The 27,921-nt window shown below is 40.4% G+C and overlaps 1 protein-coding gene across 1 annotated transcript; it reads right to left on the bottom strand.

Moving 5' to 3' along the window:
* Positions 1–1,512: 1,512 nt before the first annotated feature.
* LOC136366429 (sodium-dependent neutral amino acid transporter B(0)AT3-like) lies at positions 1,513–26,466 on the bottom strand. Its single transcript, XM_066327469.1, has 12 exons — positions 26,287–26,466; positions 17,303–17,443; positions 15,590–15,727; positions 14,402–14,583; positions 13,899–14,009; positions 8,839–8,951; positions 8,416–8,544; positions 7,656–7,812; positions 6,183–6,387; positions 4,445–4,604; positions 3,809–3,971; positions 1,513–2,737 (listed from the first exon to the last, which is right to left on the bottom strand). Exons 1-12 carry the CDS (start codon positions 26,441–26,443, stop codon positions 2,525–2,527), a joined length of 1,869 nt encoding a protein of 622 aa, XP_066183566.1. The 5' UTR covers positions 26,444–26,466; the 3' UTR covers positions 1,513–2,524.
* Positions 26,467–27,921: the final 1,455 nt, after the last annotated feature.

The raw sequence follows: 27,921 nt of genomic DNA, 5'->3' as shown, positions 1-27,921 counted from the left end.
AACTGTTGTAAAAGAAATAATGTGATCCATTATGGTGGTAAAATATATTCTACTTAATTGGTAGCAAGGCAGTGTGTTAAACAGCAACTGCTGACAGGAAACGTTTGGGTAGAGTGAATAACCTGAATCTAGAAATATTAAATGAATTGCCTTAGGAACATTCTGAATCTGTAATGTGGATTTTCAACAATCATTGTACAGCTGGGAAAATTTCAAAAGATTCAAGAGTTGTGGTGAAGGTTAAGGTCTCAGTATTTAAGAGAAGGTAGGTAGAGGGATTGAGAGCTAAACCACTGAACACAACTCCCTGTACAACCTGCACTTGCAATTGTTGCAAACCACTCAGGAAGCTGAGCTTGCTGGAGGGTTTAAATGGGGAGGGGAAGAAATAGGGCTGAACATTGTTTTTAGCATGTGTACAGAACTGTAAGGAAGGAATTTGACAGCAGCCTCTCTAGGGGAGATCGCAGTGTCTTGGATGCATCCATCAAACACGTCCTCTCCCCCATTTCATTTTGGGAAGGAAATACAGACTGGGAATCTCAGGCTGAGGTAGGTATCAAATTTCACAATGTAGGAAATGTGTTCCAGAAGGATTGTGCTTTTCTTTCTGCATCTGTTTTCTGTTTATTGCATTATGATAATTTGGATGTGTCCTTATTTATAGGGTTGTTCCAATGCTCCTTCTGAGGCTTTTTCCTTTAATAGGCAATTGATCTCCTTGTTTTAGGGCTGTGAATTCTGGTTAAGGCTGAACATCACCATGGCTGTGTTTGTGTCTTTTACTGATTTACCCCCAAAGAACCCAGGTGGTTCTTGCAGCCTAGACAATACCAGGCAAGTCTTGTCTGTCAGAATGTTATGAATTCACAGCAGCATATTCAAGCAAAGAAGATTTGATGGACTATGGAGATAAAAGATTGGGAAAAGAGTGAGTGGAAGGTGTTTGCATACACATGCTCCCTCAAGTGACAGTCGAGCTATTCAGAAGAAAACTGTACCTATAGAATATCCTCTTATTCTTCACGAATAAGAAGGGGAACTTGTAACACTAACTTTACTGGAATAAGGCTACAGTTTTGGCACAGGAATTTTGGTAGAGATAGCATCAGAAGTGCACTGACAACAGAAAAGCAGTGTTCATGCAGGAGTTGCTCAACACATTTTTCTGCATGTCTACTTGAGCTAAACAGTAACTTCAGCTTGTGCTTCCCAGCCATCATTAGTAGTTACTGGTGCTGAAAATTGTCCTACCCAAAAGTCCTGTCCTGGGCTGAACTGCATGTCCAGTGATCCATAAAGTCTCCCTTCTGGTGAATGGAAGGAACAGCTCAAAAGTCAAGTCTGGATACCATGACAGTGACTCAAGATGGATTTAAAGACTTGAAAGTCTTTTGGATCTAGTTTAATAATTTTCTCAGCTTCTGTCTGTACTAGTTGCATGTGGTGTTTTTTTAAGAACAGATCTCTGATTACTTCATCCTGCTGCATATAGTTACCTGTAGGATTTTAATGAACGATTAACTATTTGCAGTTGGAAACATGAATATAAAATGTATGCTTTACTTAGTTAAAAATTCTTATTTATGTGTTTACAGCTTTATAACCCTAATCTTTTCCCTTCTTTGACTCAATTCCTCAGTCTGAAGGCATTTTCATGCCTTATTCTCACATACTTTCTGCATATTTTTTCAGAAGCTGCTGGTTCCTCAAGTATCTTGACAAGAGGAATCCTCATCTCCCAGCACTAAAGAGTGGCCAGGATCTGCAGCCAAGTACAGAAAGTCCTGCTTTTCAGTAAAGATTAATTTCATTGTCATGTCCTGTAAGATTGCAGCTCACTGAAAGGCTGCTATGTTTCAGCATTTGTGTTATGCTATTCAGCTATTGTGTTCAATATAAGAAATAAAAGGGAAAAAATTGAACTTTTTTTTTTTTTACAATATTTTCCACTACAGTGAATTCTGGAATCTGCTAAGATAAGAGATTTGTGCAGAATTAATTGCTCAAATTTACTTAACATGCATTCTTTTATCTGCTGATGCTTTATCTTTATTCCTTGCAATGCTCGAGAATATGAAATAATCACAAAGTGACTGCTGTTTAAGTATGTATAGGGATTTACAAAAATTAGAGTGTAGTGGAAAAGAGCAGTTCTTATTCTTAGAGAGCTCCCATTCTGCATCTCCCAGAGCAGGGGGGCAGGGCAGTGAATGAAACTGTAGGTGCTTGTGTTCGAATTTATGTTGCTGATCCTTAGGAACAGACCAGTTTTTTAGAAGTGAAGAAAGCCAGAAGCCAGCAGCAATACTTAACAGGCTTTCCAACTTTAAATTCTGGCTGGAGAGAAAGCTGTGAAATTGGTTGAAATTATAGGAAACACAACAGCATTGTTTACAGAGTGTAGGGATTGCTGTAGCTGTATGAACTGTGTATACCAGATTGGTTGGATGATACCAAATGACAACTAATAACGTCTAACAAAGGCTGTCTTATTTTTGTTACAGGCAGGTACAATAGATATTTATTCTTTTGGATAAGAAAAGCTGTTGTTAGCCCCCTGACAGGAGAAGATTTCTGGTGATGCAGAGCTTGGGTCCTTGCTCCTGCGCTTTTGTTTGACCAGGTGGAAGAGCGCTACCAGAGGTACGCACACGGGAGGAAGGGCAGCCAACAGCACACAAATGGCCTGTATCCAAGGTGGATAAACTTTCTCCTCTTTCATGGGGAAGCCTTCCTGTGGAGATAAAAAGGCAAGCAAAAGAAATAATTTGTAGGTACAGTGAGATGTTGCTTTGATTACTATTTTTATTTTCTTACACTGTTTTAGTAAGGATAGTGAAAGTTTTACTCTGTGTACAGTATCACTCAGCGGCTGTGTCCCCTGCCAACCCTTCTTGTGGGTCTAGAGACAGCTGTAAATGTTTTACAGTTTCAAAGATGTATACTTGTAATTGTGACACATTCCTAGGGATATGAGGATTGCCCAAACCTTCACCCTCTCTTGGTTAAACTATGTTTATTCTTGTTGTACTCAAAGCTTACCTGGTTTCAGCAATTACTGAGCATGTTCTTTGTCAAATAGGGAGGATGTATACCAGAGATTTTGAGGGAATGATGATAAAGTAGTTTCTGCAAGTCTGTGGCTATGAGTTTTATTTGGGATGATAAATATTTGATGGCATTTGGGGGAGACACTGCTGCTGTGTAATCCTCATATAGTTTAAGACCAGAATCGATCTTCAAGCCCCTACACAGGGTATACTTGAGAGGGGTCAAAGAAGCTGCAGTTGTTGTTAGGTGGTGACTTCCAGATCAAATGTTCTCAGCGTGGACATGTCTTTGTTGCCAAATTAACCAACACTGTTCTCAGACCACTGTCTCCTTGTCTGACTGTCAGAAGTACACATTCATATTCACCAGAGCCCCAGTGATATTGGTAGTTCTCACTGAGAAATGCCTTCATCCCTGATGTCTGTTATGCAGCTCTAAAGCTCTGCTCAGGCATTTGTTCTACCTCTGAACTCCCTGTGAGTATGAGACATGTTTTACTTCAACACTTCTGAGCATTGCACACTTCCATAAGAAATAGGGAGCACTGAATAAGCCGGACACCTCAAGAAGAGACACATTTTAGGATGTGTAACCTCTTTGCACACTGGAGCCTTCTCATTCTGAGCACTACATCACTTCAGGCTATATTCAGTGGGTAAGCAGTAGATAACAATGATCTTAAAGGATCTGGTAAGGGAGGAAAATAGATAATTTTTCCTTTTATTAGAAGTTCTGAAAATATTTGAGAACATACATATTTAGGGTTCCAGGCTGTGTAGCTTGGCGGCTTCTGCATCTGCAGAGTAACAAAGGCCATGAAGACAATTAGCAGGAGCAGAGGGCTAATAAACCTCCATGCGATCTGCCAGTAGAGATTGAGTTTTCTTCCAGTCATCCATTCCACATCTTTACTGAACCTTGTAAAAGAAGGCATGTTTATGAGGGTGTCAAGTTTAGAGTGGTAACAGTTTCCCTTTTTTATAGTTTCTTGTAAGTTGGAAACACAGATTACAGCACTATAAATCTTTTCTATTCCACACAATTCTTTAATAACTTACTACTTCCTTGAGTAAATAATAATATCATTCAAGTAGGTCTTTCTTGATCTATACCAGAGATGAATGACTAATTTACATTGTTACTTTAATTACCTGAGCATCTAGTGTAAGGTTTCTAAGCATAAATAAATGATAATAATATTGCAGCAGTTATGCAAACTATTCAGATACTTAAAATAAAAAGACAAAATTGCCAAGAGAACAAACATAGCATGCTAGGAAGAAGTCTCAGTTAACTGGCACTAAATCAAATCAGGTCAGGGCCAAAGTTACTGCAACCTGAGCTGCATTTATGTCTTACAAGGAAAAAAATCCATCTCTTTCCAACATACCTTTTAATTTTATAGACGTACACAACTCCAATCACCTCAAAGAAAGCAACGACTAGAAGAGGCACTGAGGCTGCATATCTGTCAAAAATGTCAATCCAGTAACTCCCTGAACCCAGTGTAAAAGACAGAGCAATGAGGAAGCTAATTAGACATATTATACCTGAAAAAAAAAAAAAGATATCTTTGTTACTAGAGTACTGAACTTGTAGGTTTGTTTTTGTTCTGAATTGCTTTGTTCTTGTTCTAATAATTTTTATTCTCTCTCCCTCTGTGGAGTTACAACAAGCTGTTTTCTCCTTAGAGGAGCTAGTACCACTTTCCAAACTCAGTTTTCTCGTGTATGTTGGCCAAGAGCACCACTGTTGCAGGAGGAATGCATTCGTGTGACTCAGAGCATCCTTCTGTTGTTCATACTTCCTTCCATCAGCCTGGGCTGTGCTGTGAGCCAGTGTTAATTTTTGACTGCTGTAGTGAGTTTCAAGTGCCTCATTTCCATGGAGCCATAGGCTTAAACCGCAGGCAGGTGGCGCCTTGGAAGTGTAAGGACTCCTTGGATTTCTGCCCCCATTTCCTCAAGGAGCCCAGAGCTACAAATGTATGTGTCCCTTATGTTCCAGCATGCATCATTTGTGTTTTCAGCACACTTCTGTACAGCCAGTTCCCCTTTAGCCAAGATTTAGGTTTGGGGTAATTTTAGAGGGGAAAAGTGGGAAGAAAAGGAGGGAATAAAGATATTGCTGCACACAGACGTAGGCTACAAATCAGTGTATATGCATTTCTAATGTGTTGCTAATTGCGTCTAACTCTGAGATGGCCTTTGGTTCCAGTCTGTAAAATGCTTGCGCCAGACTTTTTTTTTTTAGTTCACAATTGGAAAAATTAATTTAAAAATAATATTGTTAACCAATCAAGTTGGAAAGAAATGTGTTTCTATGTGAAAAAAATTGTAAAAGTAGAGATACAATTTAGATGCCACGGGAAGACTCTACAAAAGGCATGGCAGCAATATTTCCCATAAGAATTTTAAAGGGCGCATTGCAGAAATATTAATCCATTACTTGCAACTGCCATAGATTTTTCTGGACTGGTTTCACAGTAGGATATCTCAGACTCTCATCGAGTCTGGTTCTTAAGGAGCAGGTTTCATTCAGAAACCGTCTCTGGTTGAAAAGATTGTTTTGGTGCCACAACAGGATCACACACTTTCATTCCTCATTTTTCAAGTGGTAATTTTCTACTCTGACGTGTTCACAGTAAATGTGAAGCCATCTGTAGCAGCATAAACCTGGGTGAAATAGGGGTGAATGACCTCTCTTACAGTGGTAAGTTTAAGTGCAGGTGGTTATGGCAAGACCAGCTGATGTCACTGGGTGCCTTAAAGTGATTTGTATCAGTGCCAAATGCTTAAGGGAAGACAAGGCTCATCCTGGTGACTGCAACAGCTCAGAGTGAACCTGACTCCAGGAATAGCAATTTAACAAGCTTTCTCAGACTGGAAGAGCTTAACTTGCAAACTAAGAAAACTGGCAAAGGCAGTATAATATTGTCACCTGACAGCTTCTGCCATAACTGCTACCTCATCTCTCTGCTTATCTTCTGCAAACACAACCCACTGCCCTTACTTACACTGTGAGATTCTGCTAAATTATTAATTATTAATTCCTCTGTGGTATTAATTAATCATTAGTTTGTGCACCTGTAAGGAAGCCACCTCCTTTGAACAAAGCAAATACCTTACCAGATAATAGCTCTTTGGGTGCTGATTTAGGTATAATTTGAAGCTCTAGAAGAGGAGTGAAGACACCCTCAATGTTTCCAAACATCGAAGAAAGGCCCAAGCTGAACAGCATTATGAAAAACAGGATGGCCCAGGCTTGGGAGCCTGGCATGAGGATGATAGCTTGAGTGAAAACAATGAAAGCCAAGCCAGTTCCTGAGACACTCTGCAGAATTCACAAACAGGTAGATAAAAATACACATTACAATGTCATTTCTCATGCATAAAGTAACTATAACACACTGCTGCCTTCTCTGTAGTCAAGGTTGCTGGTCAGCCTGTGGCCTCTGTGCCAGCCAGCAGTTGAGAAAATGGGCAGTGGGGAGTTTAATTTTAAGTGTTCTGTTAGAGACATCTAGACAATCATAGAGCAGAATTTTAGCCTGCAGAGAGAGATGGGTTCAGAGCAAAGCAGATTGGAGAGTTATAATTGTAATAGCAATTGTTTTGCTAATACCATGTTAAATGTGCTTTTAAAAAAGCTATGATGTAGTACCTTCTGGGAATAAAGAAGTATTAAATAAGGGTATGATTACCACGCTTAACACCAAGAGACTTCATGAATCATTGATGACAAAACCCCCTATAATGGCCAAGGCAGAAAAACTAATAGGGAAAAAGCCAATATCAATCAGATGTCTTTTGATTAAGTCTCCCAAGTACAAGGATATTTAAATCTAAGCCTTGAAAAATGCTGATGTTGCTATAATTTGGAAGTAAAATATCTCAAACTAAATCAGAAATGGGTGCCATCAGAAGAAGTGAGACAAAAGAAACTGTCTTGTACCAGGGCTAGAATGTTGTCCTAGGACTTCTCCATCCTGTTTGTAAAATAGCCTGCTTTAACATTATTGTATGTTAGGCCTGTTGTGCCTTAGCACACACACTGACTGTGCCGAACAGGATCCCTGGAGCAAGTGGAATGAGGTAGGACAAGAAAACAGAGAAGAAACATCTCTGTTTAGTGGTAGGGTAATGTTTAGGAGGGTTGGAAAATAAGGAGAGGAAGAGGATCATGATGTATTTTGGTGGTGAACAGTGTACATGGTAATGGATTTTTTGCTACTTTCGTTAGTACAGAATTAGGAAATTGCCATTCAGCATCCTTTTTCTCTCATCTTTCATCCAGATGTGTTCCCTTGTTACGTTATTTCTGTAAACCAAACCATGTGTCCATGGTCAATTTCTAGTGGGAACACCCTGGAAGATTAGTTTTGTGATAATGTGCAGTTTTGTTTGCCATAACACAGCTATACATTCAGACTATCCTACAGCAGTATTGTTATGCCAAATGTTGAAAGATTGATTTGTTGCATGATTATGTGTAATATATCATTGCATGTAGAACAGAATACATGTACTTATAAGCAAAAGGAATATACCAATCCTGCATACCTTTGTTTAAGGATTACCTGTTGAAAGCAGTTATGGTACCTGATCAAGAAATTCTTGAAGATCACAGCTTTTCAGTTTGAGTCCAGCAATTTTTTCTGGATATGATGAATTCAAAAAACTAATCCAGGATGTATAGTTCTGTCGCATGATACTTTCTTCTGGAAGATCAAATTCATTGATGATATTGATAATGTTCCTGCCAGAGAAGCCAACATATTTATTAAACTTTAAAGTTTGCAGATGGTGTGGCTGGACATGCTATGCTGTGTATCCAGATGCTACTCCAAAGTTGTGTTTACTTTCTGTGCTTCTATTTACAATATAAAGGAAAATATTGACAGCTTATGTATAAAATCATAGAAAATATTCAGACTATTTAATGTTGTCTCAGACAAAAACTCTGAGTAGTTTATGCAGATGCAGTTTCTGAAACCTTTTGGTTTTATCAGATCTCCAGATCATTTGCACTACTTGTGTCTAATAAGTTAGTGAAATAAATTTCTGGTGAAATAGAAAAAGATGTGGATTTTTACTACTTCTAGCCTGAGAGGAAGCTGCAAACCTTGATGCACTACTTGAAAGGAATTGTTCTGTAAATTTGTCTTGCTTCTTACAAATGATCATCCTTGACTCAGTCCCATAGTACTTTGTATTTTTACATTAAACTTCTCCATACAAATGGTTTTCATTTCTAATGAAAATAAATTCTCTAAATACATATCTTTCAAATAACACATTATCACATTATCTATTTAGACACTGAAACCACAGTATAACTTTGGGAACACAACTTTCTTACCTGTCCAAGCAGTCCCAGTAGGCTGTGGTTGCTTTAAACCCCAAAACAGAAAAGACTGGGATGGAAGCATAGAGGGATGTCATGCTGTTTACAATTGCTACTGTCACTGCATCCTTTTCACAGTCATTTCTAGAGATAGCATAAAAGCAAGCAAAGAGATTAAAAAAAAACAAACAAACAACAGGGTTTTTTTAAATCTGTAATTCAGTTATTTCTGCAAACATTTTTTTTTAATTTCTTCTCTCCCTCCCTCCCTCCCTCCCTTTCTGCCTTCTGTTAGAAAATCTACTGGGGTTTTTAGAAGGACAGATACTTTTTAAGGATCCTTTAGAAAAATAAAGGGAAGCAATTTGAAAATGTAAAGAAATTGCACAAAGTGCAGCAAGAATTCAGCTAGCCAATAAAGGTTGGAGTTCTACTCACTTTGTTGGATTGTAGCTGGCGAATGCAATAAGCCCTCCAAAGGCCAAAGAGAGAGAGAAGAAAATCTGTGTAGCTGCATCAAGCCATACACGGGGATTTTTCAAAGTGTTCAGCTGATGTAATTGGAAGAAATGCATGTATTAGGGTTAAAATTAAAATTCTTCTCTTGCATACACATAGTGTATCTGTTATTTCACTTCTGAAATTTTGACCTGTGTTGCCGTGTACATACTATGAAAATGGGAATAGGTACTAAACAGGTCAGTAAAACAGGTGTTTTCAAGAGTATCATTGAAGCTATTTAAATGTGTGAAACAATTATAGAGTCGTCTTTATTGTATGCTTTGTATGTCTGATGATAAAAATGGTTCTAAGTGATAGACACTTGGAACATAAAAGGGCAAATACATTTTGCCTCAATTACTTTTTTTTAAATTCACATACTTAGTCTGCAGTTAAAGAATATTGTCTTCTAAAACTATGTAAACAAATACTAAACCTTCATTGTTTTAAGATGGAAAGTGATTCCATAGCTTTCCAAATCTGCTTAAATAATAATTTAACAGAAGTGATTAAAAGCACAAGCAGACAAGAAAAGAACAGTTATTAAAAACAGCATCTGCAACTCAAACTGCTGTGAAAACAACAATAAAATATAGAAAGTCAGCATAGGGAACACAAGGAAAAAGGAGAATCTGACAATGAAATTTAAATTTTGTTGTAAAGGCATTGTGATACAGGAACGTAAATTAAAAAGCAATGAATGGGAGTTTACAGAGAATGTTCTGCAGTCTTAAATAGCTCCCCTGAGGAATCTTGACATTGAAATCAATATAAAAGAAAGAAATAAAGCATAAGTAATGCACAAAATGTAAATGTGATCAGTACATGTTACTTTCCTGCAGAAACTACAAAGTGGTGTGTTACACCCTACCATGTGAATTGTTTTCTGGTCCATTGTCAAGAAGGGGGAATAGAAGAAGGTTTTACTAAGAATGTTTTGAAAGTCAGATAGTTCAAAAGTAATGCTGGGGCTGTAGACTATTTCACTTTGTTTTACAACAGTCTTTGGTCAAATCTGCATCCCAGTCATGCAGGACAATTTGTGTGTTTTGTGTATGTGTGCCTGTGCTAGTGATCCAAGTCCATGACTGGGAACATAGGTAGGAATGAGAGGTAAGTATGCCAAAAGACCCTCATAGCATTTGGGGTTTCTCTGGAGCTGGCATGAGCCTGGAGAGCGAGAATAATGGGTCCACCTCAGTGTGCATGGATTCAGGCAATGCCATTTCTGCAGGTGCTCTCTCCACAGGGAGGCCAGTGCTTTGATCACAGCAGAACTGATGCCACCTTTTGTACAATGCAACATGGCAAGCAGAATCATGGAACCATTGCTGGCTGAAATGCTTCAGCAAAGGCAAACCCTTCTAGAGGTTTATTTTGAAAGATCATAGTCAAGCCCTCAAAGGCCAGAGTGCTCACTGGCAGGACCTTGTGCAGGTGCTGTGTCACGGCAGGACCTTGTGCAAGTGCTGTGTCACTGCAGAAACTTGGCACTCACGTGGCTCTGTGGCCTTCACGCGTTGATTGCATGCTGCCAAGTCAGTTGTTGGTGCTGACAGATGTGACTCCTAAAAGTCTGGCTTTCTGACTGGCAACTTTGGCAAATGAGTCTGGAGATAGTTTACAGTGGTACTAGGTGCAGTGCATTTATTGACTCCAAAAGGTACTAAGCAACCCCCAAACTTGAAAAGATAATGGGCAGGCAAGTATGTCATGGCCATTATCTGGTCTTTAGCAAATTATTGAAAGTGTTATTTTGTATTTATATGGCATACAGATTTTATAAGCATATCTTCAGAAGGAAAAAATGTGCTGATGCCAGAAACGTGGATGAAGATATACAATCAATGTTAGTGAATGAACAGGAGAGTAAGGAGGAAAGGAAATGTAATTGCTCCCTTGTGAGCCTTAAGATGTTTGGATTCTTGAATATGTAAAGAACAGACAGAAACAGAATTATAAATTAGTGGGGTCCCTGTGATGTCTAATTTTGGTGTAATGATTTTGTGAATAGAGGATTTGGGGCCCGTGCTGTGGTTTTTGTGGTTTTTTTGTTTTTGTTTTGTTTTGGGTTTTTTTGTGTTTTTGTTTTTTTTTTTTTTTTTTTTTTTTTTTTTTTTTTTTTTGGTTGGGTTGGTTTTGTGGGGTTTTTGTTTTGTTTTGTTTTTCTTTTTTGGCCCTTCTCACTGCTTGTTAAATAGCTGCTGAATTCTGGGCACAAGCAACAGTTGCCCAACCAAGTTCTTGGAATTGTTCATTGCCAGAGGACCTCCAAATATTTAGTCTCTGAAGCTCTTTCAAACATGAAAGAGACTGGAGAAGGAGACATTTGTAGTCCTTAGGTGACACAGGTGTCCCCTGAAGCTGAACCATGCAGTCTGTTGATGATATATGATGGAATCTTGTTTCTGCTGTCTCTGGTTACTTATTTTTCCAAAAACCTTTCCAAAAGTCTCTTCCAGCTCCTGTGTGGCTTCATTGCTGTAAAACTTCTGCTTTCCCCTCAGGTGTCACTTCAGGATACTTTTTTGTTTTCTTGGCAGCTTCATTTTCCAAGTAACCAAGAATTTCGAGAAGGTGAGTGAATCATCAGACTTCTCTATGTCTGAAAGTCTGTTAAAAGAAGTAATCATTATTTGCCCTGAAATTTAGGGTAGAAAGCATGTCATATAACAAAAGCTGGTTATGTATTTTTGCATGAAAATAAAAACACAGCCTTGCATAATTAATATCCATATGCATGCTTTTATTATTTGTGGTACTTATTAACAAGAACTAAAGTACAAACTTGGAAAGTGAATAAACTTTGAAAATTGTGGTTTAGAAAAACAACTAAATTCAATTGGGTGATTATGATGTTGAAACTGAGTAAGATGAGACTTTTTGTGCTAGGTATTACTCTCACAGGCTTTCAAAAACAACGAGGTGTCACAGTTACAAGATAATGGATGTAGCAGATGTTACAGAGAAACTACAATTTCTGCTGCACTGTGAAGTTGGAAAGAAGTAGGAAAATACTGCCTCCAGTCAGGGAAGAATGTCAAGAAGGTTGATTTTATTTATTTTAAAAGCAAGCTGAAACAGACAGTAGGTGATTTAATTTTTACTTTCTTTTGCTAAAACTTTTTCTGCAAAAAGACAGGAAAAGAAGAAGAGCACAGATTTAAGAAATATGCTTTACAGTTTTGTAAACTGATGTGGCCTGGGTGGGCCAAGTACATCTCTGCCAAAAAACCTAACAGCCCTCCTGTACAACTCACTTTGGGACATTCCCTGGGGAGAAGTGCTACAGAAAAACCTGCGTTTGATCACAGTGGGGGTGGGAATAGCCTAACAAGCAAAGCAATACTGGTAACCGCAGTTGTGGAGTAAGGGGACAAAGAGAGAAGGGCAATGTTGAAGCTGTGCTTACTGTCCTTTTGAAGTCCTTGAAGTGCCACAACCCTGTGTAGCAATTGGAGGGTTAGTTTAACAAATCTGTCTTACACTAACTTTCTGTGCAGTGGAACACCGACAGCAGATATCACTTACCACCCTGTTGCATCAGCTTTTCCACATTTGTAGATAAGAACATCACTAAAACCATCCTCAGATGACTTTCCAAAGATGTCCCCAGGATCTTCTTCCTCAAACCAGCTAACCATTCAGCTGCTGGTTTACTGCAGGTGGATTTTCATTCTGACTTCTGTTGACAGTGTATAGATCCATCTGGCTCTTTCACGATGATCTGCTCCTCCTCAGCACTGCAATACCTCCAGGCTTTGTAAGTACACACAAATCTAGTTTTCTGCATTCAGTTCAGGATCATTGCAAACTACGTCCCAAAAATGCCTGAGCTCTTCCAGAGAAACCTGACAGCCCAGCTGAGACCAAATGATGATAGGCCGAGGCAATCATGTTTTGATTGTGTTGTCTAAGCTGCTTTCTTCCCTAAGACATTGCACCAAGCTCTTATAAGTCCTGTCTGGGCCCTTCAAAAATGTGTGTGTCTGTCCTGATCTGTAAAAACCAAGCTTGTCCTTGAGCTCTGAAAGCATTTAGATGGGTGTCTGTGCCACTGGGCTTGTAAAAGGAGGGATAAAAATGGTGTCTCATCTGAGCTTTCTCTTGCTCTTGTCCCTTTTCAGCCAGGCATATAAAGTATCTCTGACCTTCTTGGCTTGTGTTTTCTTTAATGTCTGTTTTGTTGGGGGGGGGGGGGGGGAAGGGAAGCCCAGTGCTTCTGTGTTTGAAGCACTGCTGTGGCTGCAGAAGCAGTGGGTGCTTGAGAACGTGTCAGTGAGTGCTGCTTTTCATCCTCTACACCCACCACTTCATGGAGCCTTTTAGCATGAAGGCAGAGCTGTGGGGAGCCTACAGTGGATAGCAACCACTTAGTGGGACAGACTGACTTTGCATTTGGGAATGGTGCCAAATGCTTCTGAAAAATGCTTCTGAAATGGCCAGCATGTGGAGGGGTCTGGAACTCCTGTCCGTACAAGAAGTTTAGAGAAATGGGAGAGGGGCTTTTCTCCAGCAGTTCTGTCTTTTAGGAAGAGATATGGGAGAGGGGAGAAATGCTATTTGAAGAAACAGGGGCAGGAGAAAATTGCATTCAACCTTCTAAAATAATCACTTTACAGTGTTAATTCCTCAGTTGCTCTCTTTGTGAATCCTTAAAATATTAAAGCTGTGTAAATTTTGTAGCAGTGGCAGGGAAATCCCATCTTTCTCATGTACTTGTGAGGTACATCAGTTTCGCTTACACATTCAAGACTGAGGCACCCATAACATTCTTAAACTTAATTTTCCAGTATTTTCTGATATGCTTACTACTGAACTGTTAAGTTCCTTGCTGCTTCTTGTGAAAATGTATTAAAATACTTAACTCACTTTATCTCAGAAAAAAAAACTTAGCTGAGCTCTTGGATAGACATCTAAACCAGGAGTTGTTGGAAAATGGGTACACAGTATGAAATCTGAGGGAAAGTAAAAGGAAAAATATTACTAGTACTTACATTAGGGGTGAAGAGGTAAATCAGACCTTCAGTGGCTCCTGGTAGAGTGAGTCCTTGAATAAGGAATATGGTCAGGACCAGATATGGAAATATTGCTGTTACATAAATTGCCTAAAGTAAGGAGGTCAGAAGACAGTTACTGGCAATAAGTTCAATAACTCCTATTCAAATTATTGCAACATACAATCATAATATTAGATCAGACAGCTATAGATGAATATGGCCATCTTTCAAATAAGCAGGTTGTACTTCTGCAGAATATATTTGTAACAAAGTGGCTCTTAAAACTGTCAGGGAAAGCTGGTAGGGCAGAAGTGTTTGCAATGGAAAAGGAGAGAAGCATCATTTTTAGCCACTTGCACTGTTCTCAGTTTGTTGGACAAGGAGCACACTGAATGGTGCCAGTATGGTAAATGGGGAAGGCTTTCCTTGTGGTAAAACCTCAGTGTCTGGAGGGCAAGATTTCAAACTGCGGGATCATCACTCCTCTACCCTTTCCATACCTTCCCTGTGCTTTCAATTCCTCGGATGGTGCAGAGATAGACAATTAACCAGCAAGCTGCTAAGCATAAAATGAGCCACCACTGTAACTTGCCACTCTCAGCAATATCAGGTGTTATGTTCAAAGTTTTCCTGTACCAAAAATAATTTACTGCGGTGCTTTCATAACATTCTTCATTGAACCCTGAAAAAAAAAAATAGGGACAAGTGTTAGAATAAATTGTGGGCTGCAAAATCAAATACAGAGATGGACTTTCTGCAATCTCTGTAATGTGCAGCAAGACAAATTCTCACAGCAGGCTGAGACTGTGAGACCTTCACCAGAGCATCACCAGCATTTTATAGAGGGGATAACTTTCTAATTCGAAACAGTGTTGTACTCGGTGCACAGTAAAATCTAAACTAATTGTAGTGAAAAAGATGAAATTTTTTAGCTGTATAGTTAGAAGTTAGTGGAACCATAACAAACTTCAGGCACCTGAGGATACATCTAAGTCCAGGCTCCCCCAGCTATGTCATGGCCTTGTGGTGGGGAAAGACCCTGGAATTGGCCTCGTTGATTTGAGTTTCCAGGACTTCTGTGAACAGGAACTTCAGGCATCTGCATGCAGGGGAGTGGGCATTCCCTAGCCAGGCTCTGTGCCTGAAGGAAAGGGAACTGAGAACATGGTTTACACCACAGCCTGTGATGTCTATTTGTCTTCTACTCTAGAACAGTCCTAAGGCCTCCAAAAGAAAGTTTAATTATGTTGTGTTTTAACTTTTTTCTCAGCCTTTAACTCAGGTGATATTTCTCGCTGTTCTCTGGAACTTGTTCTCTCTCATGCGCTGAGAAAAAAAGGAAACTGAAAAGTAGTTTTAAAAACTAGAGAGCATTCATCCTTATCCTGCTTAAGTACACTGTCTCTCTTTAGTCTTAGTAAAGGTTTTGTAATGGATAACAGGACTTGTTCTTTATTTTGTTTCCTGTTTTAAAGTCAAGCAAAAGGACTCATGGACTTTCTGGCTATTGTTCCTGTGAGGATGATGAATTTGGGTAGGCTAGCATGGCTCTTGTACCTTTTTAACAGGAAATCAAAGAGGGACTTGTTCCCAACCTAGGGCCAAATAAAGTATGGCTTCTTGATTAGCCCAGGGTCTGACATTTTTGATCCTTCTTTTGCTAGTAGTGCTCATGGAGGTTTACTTACCTGTTCTGTTTTCATTGAGAGGACAAACACTCCAAGGAAGAGGTTCTTGGAAGGAGTTTATGAAATACCACATCACCCAAGTTAAAACAGTGTTGTAGTATAAGCTGACCAGAACTGACACCATCCACGAACCAACTCCTGCAAGAAAGCACAAGATCTCACTTTAGAAAAGCTTTGGAAAAAGTTATTAATCACTCATAGCACTAGCTCTTAGAAGCTTGCCTTTCCTATTTTTTCCAAGATTTTCTTCTCTATTTCCCCAAATCCCATCCTGAGATTTTCCCATGAAAGATGGGCATTTGTGTCCTCAGCAGCCCAACACTTGTACACAGTCCCTCAGATCACCAGCCTTGCTCCAGGAATGCTGAGACTCTCTACTTACACAGAAGGTTAGGGCTGAAATCTTTGCTCTAGTATGTAATCCATTGTTTTCTATTCTACAATACCAGACAACTTGAATAGCAGAGAGCAAAAGAGACCAAAGTTTTATAGTGTGCTGTATCTGCATGTGGCCACTCTTGTCCCAAATCGTGCACATATGCCCTAAATTGGTAACTGTTTTACTCCTGTGAGGGGGAGGGAAGAATATCAACACCACAGTTTCTGCTTGCTCGCATTTTTGTGAAGGGAGTATGAACATGCCTAATTGTAGGAGATGGTCTAGCTGGAAGCACCACCTGCTGATACTTCTTCCTTGTTGCCCTCTGGCCCCTTAAATGACTCCTCTTATCCACCCCTTCTCCTCCCACACAGGCCCACGGGCAGGGGTGTCACTGCCAAGCCCATTTCAGGCACCTGCTTAAAGCAGGTCATGATCCAGCAGGGCTGCCAAAGCATCTAGGAGTTTCCCCTTGCCCTGCAGGCACAAGGCTGTCATCTCAAACACCCAGCAGAGTCAATGCCTTGATCTCCTCATGGTGGCTATTCTGGATCACTTTTTGCAGCCTAACAATGGGCACAGGGCACCAGATGTGTTTTTCCATGTATTCAATAAGCAGAAAAGAATTGGCAGTACAGGACTGCACACCAGTCTGATGCACACTGTCATGTGGACTGTCTCTTGTGCCCAGCTGTGTTGAGAAAGTCTCTTCAGTAGCCCCACCCTCTTGTGAGGCTTTGGACTCATTTAGGAGGTACCAGGATCCTTTATTTCCTGTCTTTCTGTCCTTCCTCAAATCTGATTATTCATGGACAGAGAAGACTGGGTCTTGGAGGGGCTGTGAGGGAGGAGCAAGAGGCACAGTGGGCAGGCAGCCCTTGTTGGGCATCAGGGTATGGTTGGAATGGGGCAGCACTGTGTAGCAGAGCTCATGTTCATTATGCTCCCTACAGCAAAGGTTATTAGGTTTGCATTTTAGGCTCCTAAAATGTGCTTGGAGTAACAGCTGATGAGAGCAATACAAAATTACAGAAATCACAGAATGGTTTGTGTTGGAAGGGACATTAAAAAATCACCTAGTGCTGCCCCCCTGCCATGGACAGAGACATTTCCACTAGACCAGGTTGCTCAGAACCCCATGGCCAACATGGCCTTGAATGTTTCCAGGGAAACCACCTTTCAATATCTCACCACCTTCACTGCAAAATATTTCTTTTTAATCCTAACACTCATTTCTTTTTATATCCTAAAAAGCATCAGGCGCGGGTCTGTAGGAAGTGAGTGCTGGGGGGGAGCTGTCTGCAGTTCCTTGAGCTGGGACTGAAGAGATGTACCAACGCCTCCAAGGTAAGGAGAGATGGTGTTCCAGGCTCCAATGCTGCCTCTCCTCAGATACTGCCCTAGGGCCAGCTCGAGATGTAGCAGTGGGATTCCTTCGAAGAGAAGAGCGATGAAGTATGGGATCAGGAAAGCCCCTGAAAAGACATTTAAGTGTGATTAGACCACATGATTATCTGCATCTCACTGAAATTACTAGTTTATAATTCATCTGCTTTATGAGCCTAACAAAGTCCTTGTAGGATGTGTTGAAAGAGGAATCATTGCTAGGGACACCCACCAAGTAGCGTGTTGCTGGTAATTTTGGTAGTGAAGATGGAGGAGGGGGAGGGACTGGGATGCTTTAGTGCTGCAGGACACTTTCCTCAGGCATTGCTACAGCCCATTATAAGTAGCCTCACAATTTCATCTGTTTCCCTTTCTTTTAAGCATCTTCTTTTGTCCCCCTTCTCATAAAGCACAAGGGTTTGCCTGTCCCTTATACTATCTTTTCCCTTAAGTGCATTGCCTCATTCCTTTCCCTAAAGCTCTCAGGCCTGTGCTTCTCCATCCTGCACTGGAGAAGCAGGATTATGTGATGTGTATCACCAAGAGACCAGGTTATTTTATTGCATGAAGCTCTGCTCAGACCACAAAGCCTCTAATGAAAACCTGAAAGCAGGGCTGAAGTTGTTCTCTGAGACATGTGAGCCATGAAACTTCATTTCTTTCCAGTCTGTATCCTTTACGTCCTTTTTGTTTTCCTCACAGCATCTCCCTTCGGCCAGAAGCAGCATGTCCTGTTGGTTGCCTGTGGGAAGGGACCAGTCCTACCAAGGAATCAGCCTGACAGATTCCTCCTAAACTGTGTGCCATGCCTCACTTCCCCCACCTTCCCTCAGAAGGGACACACATTTGGGTCTCCCATCTTTTGCACCAATGCTGGTTTTTGAGAGATCAGAAGTTTCATCAATATATTTGTACGACCTGCCCAAATGTCTGATTAAATTGAAATTGATTGATGTTTATTGCCATGTCCAACAACCACTGTGACCACACAGTCTGTTTTCTCTGGGGAAACAAAGACAGCAGTCCTGCCTCAGCCACCTCCCAGTCCTACAAATGTGAACAGATTCTGTGCTCCTCATAGCTTTGTCAACTAAACCTGTGCCTCGCTCTACCATTTCTGCTTTGCCTCCAGACCTCAAATCTGGGTCTGCTCAGCTCTGCTCTTCCAGCTCTGGAAACTTTTTTTATGCTCTGTCTTTGGCCCTGAGAGAGAGGTGGGGGAATGCACAAGGATTTCTGGTCTCCACCTGGAATGGCGCCTGGGTTCTGCAATCACTGGCTATTTAGGAGGGCTGGGCAGATAAAGTCTAATCTCTGGAGCTAGTCTTGTATTGCAATAACTTTGCTACCTCTTGCTAGGTGCTGCAATAAATACATACAACACCCAGAGAAAGTGTGTTGTTGGATGGTTTAGCCTTTTATCAAGTCATGCATAGGAACAAAAATCACAAAGTTCTTCTCAGCCAATAACTGTTTGTGAACTGCCAAACTTGGAAATGAAAGTCTCACCTTAAGATCTCTGTTCTTGAAATGTTTTTAACTGAGAAGCAGATCTGGAAAAGGAACCTCAGAGTTAATTCCCAGCATGTTAAATCCTCAGTTTGAGGTCCCTTCCAGAAGAGCCCAGTAACTTCTTGCCATGCTCAGTCCTGTGGCCTGTTTCAAACCTACTGCAGTATCCCTCTCCACAGCACATCTGATGGTGCCAGCCGAACCCTTCTGAGAGTCTGATGCCTTGGACTGTCTCCTGAGAAGAGCAGAATACTGAGGCAAGTGACCAGAGCACTGCAGTATGGAGCTCTACTTCTTCATCCATCTGCCTGGCCCTCTACCAGCTGTGGGCAGCAGCTGTCTCACTGCAATCCATGCTGAGCCCTTGCTAGCAGAGCACTCCGTAAGAGACCAGCCTATCTCCCATATCGTATCTCCTGGGAAATAACTGCATAATAATAAGTGCAAACTGTTATCTCTCTCCCCTTTTTCTGTTTGCTAGTTGAACCACTGGCAGCCGAGTGTGTTTAGACATTCTGCTGATAAAAGCATGTTTACTTTGTGCTGGCTTGTGTGTATCTTCAGGCATATTTACAGCATGGCAAAACATAATGTCACACTTGGAAAAAAAATACTGGTTTTCCAAGAGAATGATATAAATGATCTGCTATCTGCAAATATGAAAATATGGCAAAATTATGAGTTAACAAGAAATAGTTTATGAAGCTAATCTTTCTCAAACCTAATTCAAATAAATGACTTGTAGTGTAAAATAAGTTTTTAGTTATTCATTCCTTTGCATTACAATATTTTTAGGCAAAAAGAAAAGAGGAAAAGAACAGACAGTCTGCTGAAGCACTTGAAGTTTACTCTTTTCCACAATAAAATCCCCCACCTACAGAAAATCATGGAGAAACATTAACAGTAAGCCATCAGATACGGAAGAGTGAGTAGGAACCCTCTAGAACCCTCAACCCTTAATAGATAGAGGAGGATGTGCAGTGTGCCAGAAGGCAAAAAATAAGTACCTTTTTTTAAAAATGCCATAAAAAATCTAACCATGGAGAAAGCAAGCAGAAAATCCAAGAAGCAGAGAAACTAAGACACAGCAGGTATCACAAACCAGAGCATTCAAACACAAGCACAGCAAAACCTCAGCAGAACCTATAGGATGTTAAGCATGGGCATAGCAGAACTCTGTAGATTTGGCTTCCATGGGGCATGGGAAAAGGAAACTTTAACAGAAGAAAATCATAAAGTGCAAGTAACAAATTATCTTGTATCTCTACATTCTACCTAAAAAAAAAAAAAAAAAAAAAAAAAAAAAAAAGTTTAGGGGTTCTTTTCCTCTCGAAAAGTGAAAAAGGAAAATAAGCACTTTTAAGTATTGTAAAAGCCTGGAGAAATGCCCATAAAAATCAAGAGTAATGCCAAAGCATGATTTAGTTGCATCCCTGGGGTGTGACTTAGGAAAATTTTACTCTACAACATTCCTTCTGTCAGAAAGACACTGAAGATTCATAAGCATCCATCCTGCAAGTAGATGCATGCAGTACTAAAAGAAGGTCAAGGGAAAAAACCCAAACCTCTTCAAAACTTACGTAAGTTAAAAGCTGTTTTGGAAGGAGTCCTGCATGGGGACATCACAAAGCTGTGAAACAATCCACATGTACATGAGAAGGCACAGAAGGCCTATAAAAGCTTTTTACAAATCAGGCTATCAACTACTGCACTACTGGTAAGCTGGTATCATTATCATTATCAAGAGAGTCCCAAGTGAGGAGGAGCACCAGTGTGTAACAAGATTGCTGAAGGACCATTGGAGTGGAGGCAGCTCCACAGCCATAGCAGTAGGAAAGGTAGGAGCAGGTGCACTGGAGATACACAGAGGTTTTTAAAACCTGACCCACCGATTGCAATGCACAGGCAAATCAGATCAGAGTAGCAACTGCCCAACCATATCCAACAAAATGACACTTGAAGGGCACAACCTTTGTTATGTCACCTGCATGTGACAGTCTGGGTGGGAAGTGCATGAACCACTACCAGCCTGGGGAGAGCTGCCAGTTCTCCACAGGACACAGAGACCAGGAGGCTCCGGAAGGAGTACAGTCTAAAGTTGGTTCTCAGCGACCAGCTAAGCAGAGTGAAACAACCAAATTGGGTTTGTCACTTGGAAAGAGAGACCAGCAGACTGGACTAGTGGAAATGTAAAGCAGTTTGAAGTATAAGCCAGGTGACCTCCTGATCTACGTGTATACCAAGAGCAGCAGAAATTGATGCGCCTCAGTGAGAAGCAGAGAAGAAGACTCAGTAGGTTTGCTTGATATTGGGATACTAAGACTTCCTGAATGGTGCAGAAAAACTTGGAAAGACTGATCTCAATCTTGCATTTTGCAATGTGCTCAATCTTGCATTTTACCAGTACTAGTTAGCAGAAGAAAAGCAAGTGACTTGAAATGATGATTTAAAGACACAACAGCATTTGAAAGGCCAGAACATGAATAATACTTTTCCTTCAGATAGAGATTTAGGAGTAGGAAAAAAATTATAATTAAGATTGAAATGACCTGGAAAGTGGCAAAATAGTAATTCTGAAGGATATGCATCTGTAGAGCCTGAAAAATTTAGAAAGCACATCTCAATGTGATAAAATGCAGCAAGCATTTGGAGATCCACTTCATCAGTTCTGTTGGTACCTAGGAGGAATGGTGAAGAGTGCACTTTTCTAAAAGACTAGTAACTTAATTGCATAATTTATACAATTTTATGCAATAGGTGGGAACTACTTGTTCAGATACAGGGAAGAAGATATTAGCTATTGAAATGGGATTTTTCAGACCTGTTCCATTCTCTCCATGACAGTTCAGCTAAGCAGTGCAGTATAGTCAACATGGCAAGGAATTACATCAAGACATCAGATAGGAAAAAAAGCAACTTAATCACACTCAACCCTCTCTCCAAAAAACAGCACTTCATGACCTCTTTTAGGTCTTCTGCACATGCCTCAATCCAGATGAAAAGTATGAGCTGCTTTAAGCATTGTATTTGTGCAGCACATTTATGATGGCACTGGTACTGCCTTGCAGGCGACATTACACATCTTACTGACTGAAACTTGGCAGGATTGAATTTCCCACATAAATGAGTATATCTCCTTGAGTGGTAGTGAGGGAACTAAGGCCATGTCCAGAAAGCCAAAGGGGCAATGGCCATTTCAAATGAAGATGGGTAACACCCACAGATGACTCCTATAACATAAGCTTGGCAAACTTCCCTGTGAAATGTGAAAGATGCAAGCTTGGCAGCTTTCAAATACAAGCATGCACCAACCTGAGCTGTGAAGGGCAATCAAATATAACAAATTACGAAAGGACTGAGTTCACATGTCAAAAATTTTCATGAAGGGTATAAGCAGGACATGGCAACAAACTAGAAAATTTGTTACTTGCTGTAACCCAGTTTTTCTCTCAGAAAAGTGAACAGTTCTGCTCTTCCCAACATACTGTGTTCCCAACATCCTTGTTTGTTTGGGTTGGGTTGGGGCTTGTTGTTTGTTTGAGGATTTTTGTTTGTTTTGGCTTTTTTGTTTGTTGTTGTTGTTGTTTTGGTTGGGTTTTTGTGGTTTTGTTTTTTACAGTATCTTCCAGTAATACAATTTGTTCCTCTTAGGTTTTGTTTTCTTTTGAGGACACAGTGAACCAGGCATTTCACAGCACATTATAGTTCAAATCTTAGCAAAGGGTGAAGTAGCCATGGGTTATGGAAGTCTGTAAATGGTTGTCCCAGAAGTAAACAGTTCTCCTTTTGTATCATGGCTGTAGTGTTTATATGTATCTATGTTCCTAGAAAGAAACTAATTTATATTAAAGATATTTTTCAGCCATTTTATAGACTCAGGCACTAATACACATTTTTAATACTCATGGGTTAAGCAAGCATGTATATATATAATATATATATATATATATATATTCTAGCTATAATCAAAAGTAAACCACTGCAGTCATTTCTAGCTAGAACTGGGTTGGTTTCTTTAAGTGTACTCGGATGACTCCATGTGTACACATACAGATGGATGACTTGTTAGTGTCTCCATTTTAAGTGACAAACTGGGCTATTTAGAGACTTCTTTTCAATCCCAGTTGCCTGGGAACGTTTGTGTTTGTCTCCAGCAAATGTGGCAAACAACCTTCATACCCATTAGTCACGAAAAGTAAATAACTAACTTAACTCAGGCAATAAATCCAAACAATCAGTAACGGCAGCGGGTGATAAATGTCAGCAGAACTGATATTATGTTAGATCCGAGTTACTGAGTAACGCTAATGTGCGGTGAATCAGGGCCAGAGGTCTCATGGGAACAGCTGACATGAGACAAATGTACAAGCACTTGTTTTCATCTCATGTTTTTGAAAAGATGCAGAAACAAGGATATCACCTGAACCAGCTGTAAAAGTACCCCAAGAAGCCATTCGGCCTTCAAGCATGTCTGTGCCATATCCATACCTGGTTTCTCCAAGCCTGTGGTTGTGGCTGCAGGCAGAAAGCCATGGTACCTGTCAGGACTTTCAGTTAAACACAGTGCTGCTGGTCTTTCCCATGTGCACATCTTCACATGCACACTCACAGGATTTATGCTCCAATATCCCTGAAAATCAATTGGGCTTTTGCACCTGAGTTGTTTGCTTTCGAAAATGCAAGCCCAAACCACATCACTGCTTTAAATTAACAGAACAAAGTGCAGCTACGTTATACACAGATGTAAATGCAAGAGCTCTGTCTCCTCAGTGATCTTCCTAACTCGCTCAACTTTTCCAATGCTAGTTTTCTAGGATAGATTATTCACAAATTGCACAGCACTCTGTTACAGGGTCCATTTTGCTACTGAGCTCTTGGAGCCCTTTATTGAACTCCAATGACCACTGTCTGCACATCCATACATTGACCTTAATTCACCCCTGTCTTGTGCCCCTGTTGGTGGTGATGCAAAGTAGCTGCTTGCCATTACTGAGTGTTGGCTATTTTAAGCTGGTTTTTCATTGGCAGCATTACTACTCAGGGAGCAAAGGAGCAACTCAGACCTTGCCCCTGCAGCATTTTCCTGGTTTTACTCTCTTTAAAGCTGCTGTACCCCGTTCTTTTGTCCCTAGAAGTTCCTGTGGGAAATAGTGGAGTTCTGGAGCTGGATAAACAAGCAAGCAGACTTTCTGAGCACTGTTAAGTCCATAAGACAGGTGACCTCCTTGCAGTCAGTCTCATGCTTCTCTTGGGGCAGGGAAGTCTGTAGGGTGGGGATGCAGGGGACCTCAGAAGGGAGGATGGAGGGGAGAGATCAAACCTCAGGAGCAGATGAGCATTGCTATCTTCTGAAGTGAGGCTGGGATCTGAACACATTGAAACACCACTGGCCACAGCTGGCCATGGAGAAGCAACAATTGGTGCTTCATAGGAAAGTGTCAGAGCCTTTTAATGGCCAGTAGAACAATATTTTGTCTTAATCCCGATTTTGCACAGATTCTGTGCAACCTATTGTAGCTGGTGCCTCCAAAAGCTGCTCTGTGCAATGAAATGTGTGAAGGAGCTGCATCTTGCTATGGCCCTGCCTGGGATTTTCAAACTTTCCACTGAGCACTTTGTATTAATCATTCACTACGTTACAAAAATATCACATTATGTTTGCTTTATTATGTTATTTGTTAATCCTGAATGCTTTTTCCCTTGCTTTCCAAGATAGAAAAGCCAGCTGAGATGCTGTAGAGGATGTGACCTACAGCTTCTGCTCTATAAGAATATTTTCCTTGCAGATCTCATGCCGTATCTGCTAGGGGGATGTCTCCCTAAAGATGTCATCAGGTCTCATTAATGCCAATATCATTAACTGAATTGACAGGGTTTTTTCCACTAATTCCCATGGACAAACACAGAGAAATAGTGTGCATTCCTGGCTTTCTAGACACCCAGTGATGGCATTTTCTGTGGGAGTTTCACTGGGTGTCATATTTTTAAAATAAATAATGGAAACCATCAAGTTTCCTGGGAGGAATCTAACCTACTGTTTCCTGTCTTTTCTTATTTCTATTTGTGTAACTGTAACTCTCAGCTGTTCCATATTCCGCCTTAAAAAGCTCCTTGCCACCAAAATAATTTCCATTTTCTTGTTTATAGGCTATGAAAACATACTCTTTAATTTTCAACTTCTTGACTAAATAGATTGAACTCTTAAGTTTTTTCTTGTCCAGGAAGTTTTCTAACCCTTGAATAATTGCTGGGGCTTTTCTGCATTTTGTCTAATTTTAAAAGTTGACTTTGAAAAGTGGACTTTCAGAAAAAGTCAGAGGTTCAGAAGTTGTCTTACTATAGGCAGCAATATCTCTGCCTACTTCCTAGTGTTCTGCTTACATCTGCCAAGGTTCTTTCTCTTGATACACCCCGCTATAGCTAATTCATTGAGCCACTTGCCATAGCCCCTAAGTGGCTGCTTCTCTCTGAAACACCTTCCATCACAGGCTACATCCATTCTTGGTTCCTTGGTTGATTGAAATACAGTAGTAGTTCAATCAAGTAATAGTAGTTCAATCAAGTAGTAGTAGTTCATCAAGTAATACAGACACCTTAGTAAAACAAACCCGGATGCGATAATATTTTCCGTCATTTGACAATTTCTCCAGGTGTAAATTTTAAGTTTCTCCAATTAATTGAAAGATATCGAGTAATATTGGGCTGAAACAATTTGCTCACTCTTCTTTAGACAGTTTACTGTGGCAGATTTCAAAAGCTTCTGTGAATGGTGAGTTACCAAGTACTCTTTCCAGATCCATTTATATTTACCAAATTGTCTGCTTCTAAAGCAACTCTTTGTGGAACTGGTGCCCAGGCACATGCTTAGGCAGCTGTCCACGACACCTGCAGGCTCCCATTGCCGCTCCATCAGCTGAGCATTTTAAACAGCCTCACAGACAACCAAAAGCAACTAATAATTTAGTTTTATGCAGGGACAATTCCAGATGATGAAGTAGCTCCTAAGAGCACCAGAGGAGGGTGAGGAGTGACCCACTCACCATCCCTAAGGGAAGTTCAGTAGCCATTTGTCTAGGGGCCAGTTTCCTCAGGCCTTCCCAGGACTTCTCATTTCTCCTTAAGGTAGCCAGCTGCAGGCATAGTTTCCTGCTCCCATTGGGACTTTAATAGCAGTATAAAAACTTTAACAGAGATTTGTTCTATTATCAGTCTGGTCAGCATCAGTCTGGTCTTCTTAAACGCACATATCATTTTATAATTAAATATACTTCTATAGAAAGAGCTAATTAATGACAATTAGTGTTATTAAAAAAGGGATATATCTGATATAAATTATGTCATTTCCATGCCCATCAGAAGTTAGTATAGTTGTAGGAGAATTGCAGTTCAGTATTTTGGCAAAGTCCCGTTGCAGCCTTACCGCCTCCATGTATCTGACACAAGTATGGAAATCTCCACACGTTTCCCAGGCCAACAGCAAATCCGATGCAGCTTAAAATGTACTGGAACTTATTGTCCCACTTGGGTCTGCCATCTTCTTTAGGCATTTCAGGTGCTGCTGATAAATCTTTTGACATTTTAATGAAATATCCGTGGCTCCTTAGCCCTTTTCCCTAAAAATGCGAAGATGCTTCAAAACCTGTCTCTCCTACAGGTTTTATGCAGGGTGACAGAAGGATCATGGAAGAGAGGTGGAGCTTTCTTTTTATCTGATGCAAAGAGTTGTGTCATTGCCAAGGCTGCAGTTTAAAGACAAAACCAGGAATTATTATTATATAGTTACCACTCTTGCCTTTTTTGCAGCTCCTTCCATAGTTAGACAGCTTGCAAATACGTTGTTAATGGGTAACTCAAGAACACACAGGTTTTTATTTTCTGTTCTCCTTATGTTCTCAGACTCTGTCAGAGAAGTGTGACACTGAATATAATTAAAAAGAAACCTTTGCAGCAGACTAATTAAAATTGCAAAATACCTGTAAAAATCTGTGAATAAAATGTTGGCATTTCCTTTCTTAGTTTATTAGTAGAAGTAAATAAATTAAGTCATCTTTTCCAATGCAAAAAGTCAATTAGAAAAAAAAGCAAAGAAAAATTACACCTTGTATGTTCAAACATTAGTATTTGGTCCATTTTCGCAATAGTTGCTAGAAGTTAATCACTTCCCATCTGTCAATGAATCCCCAGTGACAATTTTTATTATTCATTAAATAGTTACTGATGAATGCAAGAGCTGAATGCTTTCCTTCAACAGAAAGTATGTGAGAATATTTTTCTGTTTTCTTTCAGTCATACCAAGGTTTTGCTGGTGTGCATGCCAAATCAGTTCACTCCACAGTAAACAGAGCAGCCAGTCAGCTTGCTTGCTTCAGTAAATCAACAGTTTATGCCTGGATTCGCCTCTCTAAATGGGAGGAGTTTCTGAGTGAAGGTGAATTGTTTTCCCCAAAATAAAGGCCCTGCTCTGCAGCTAAGCACACGAATGTGGTCAGGTTGCAGATCATCCAGCCAGAAGCCAGTTTCAGATCAATGATACATGACTCTCCCCAGGCTGTCACAGCTCATCTGCTTACACCTCTGCCAATATCCAGACTCACAGATGGAGCAAATCAACTTCTGATTGTGTTATTGGGGTTATCTCAGAGGGTACACATGAGCTGGACACACAGGGTGGTTTGGCAGCACTTGCACAACATCAGTGGTACCAGGGCACACACCACCATCATTCCTTCCCCCAGTGCTCTTCTGATCAGGAGATGCCTTGGGCTGGGCTTGGGCCCTTCCAGCAACACCCTGAATTCCACAACTGGCACCTGCAGCCAGCCACTTCACACATGATGTTACCCATTCTTGGTGGCCGAGCTTTTCAGCAGCAGAAAAATCTGACAACAAAATGCTTTTCCCATTAAAGAGCAATATCTTCAAATAGTTTACATAGTTACTTACATTAATGTAATTTTTAAAAATTGTAAATGGAATGTAAATTAGTTTAATCATTCAGATTCTCTGGAATGGGTTGCCCAGAGAAGCTGTGGATGCCCCATCCCTGCAAGTCTTC

This window comes from Sylvia atricapilla, chromosome 1 (assembly GCF_009819655.1).
Source record: "Sylvia atricapilla isolate bSylAtr1 chromosome 1, bSylAtr1.pri, whole genome shotgun sequence".
Taxonomy (NCBI): Eukaryota; Metazoa; Chordata; class Aves; order Passeriformes; family Sylviidae; genus Sylvia; species Sylvia atricapilla.
This window is presented reverse-complemented; position numbering and strand designations above follow the sequence as displayed.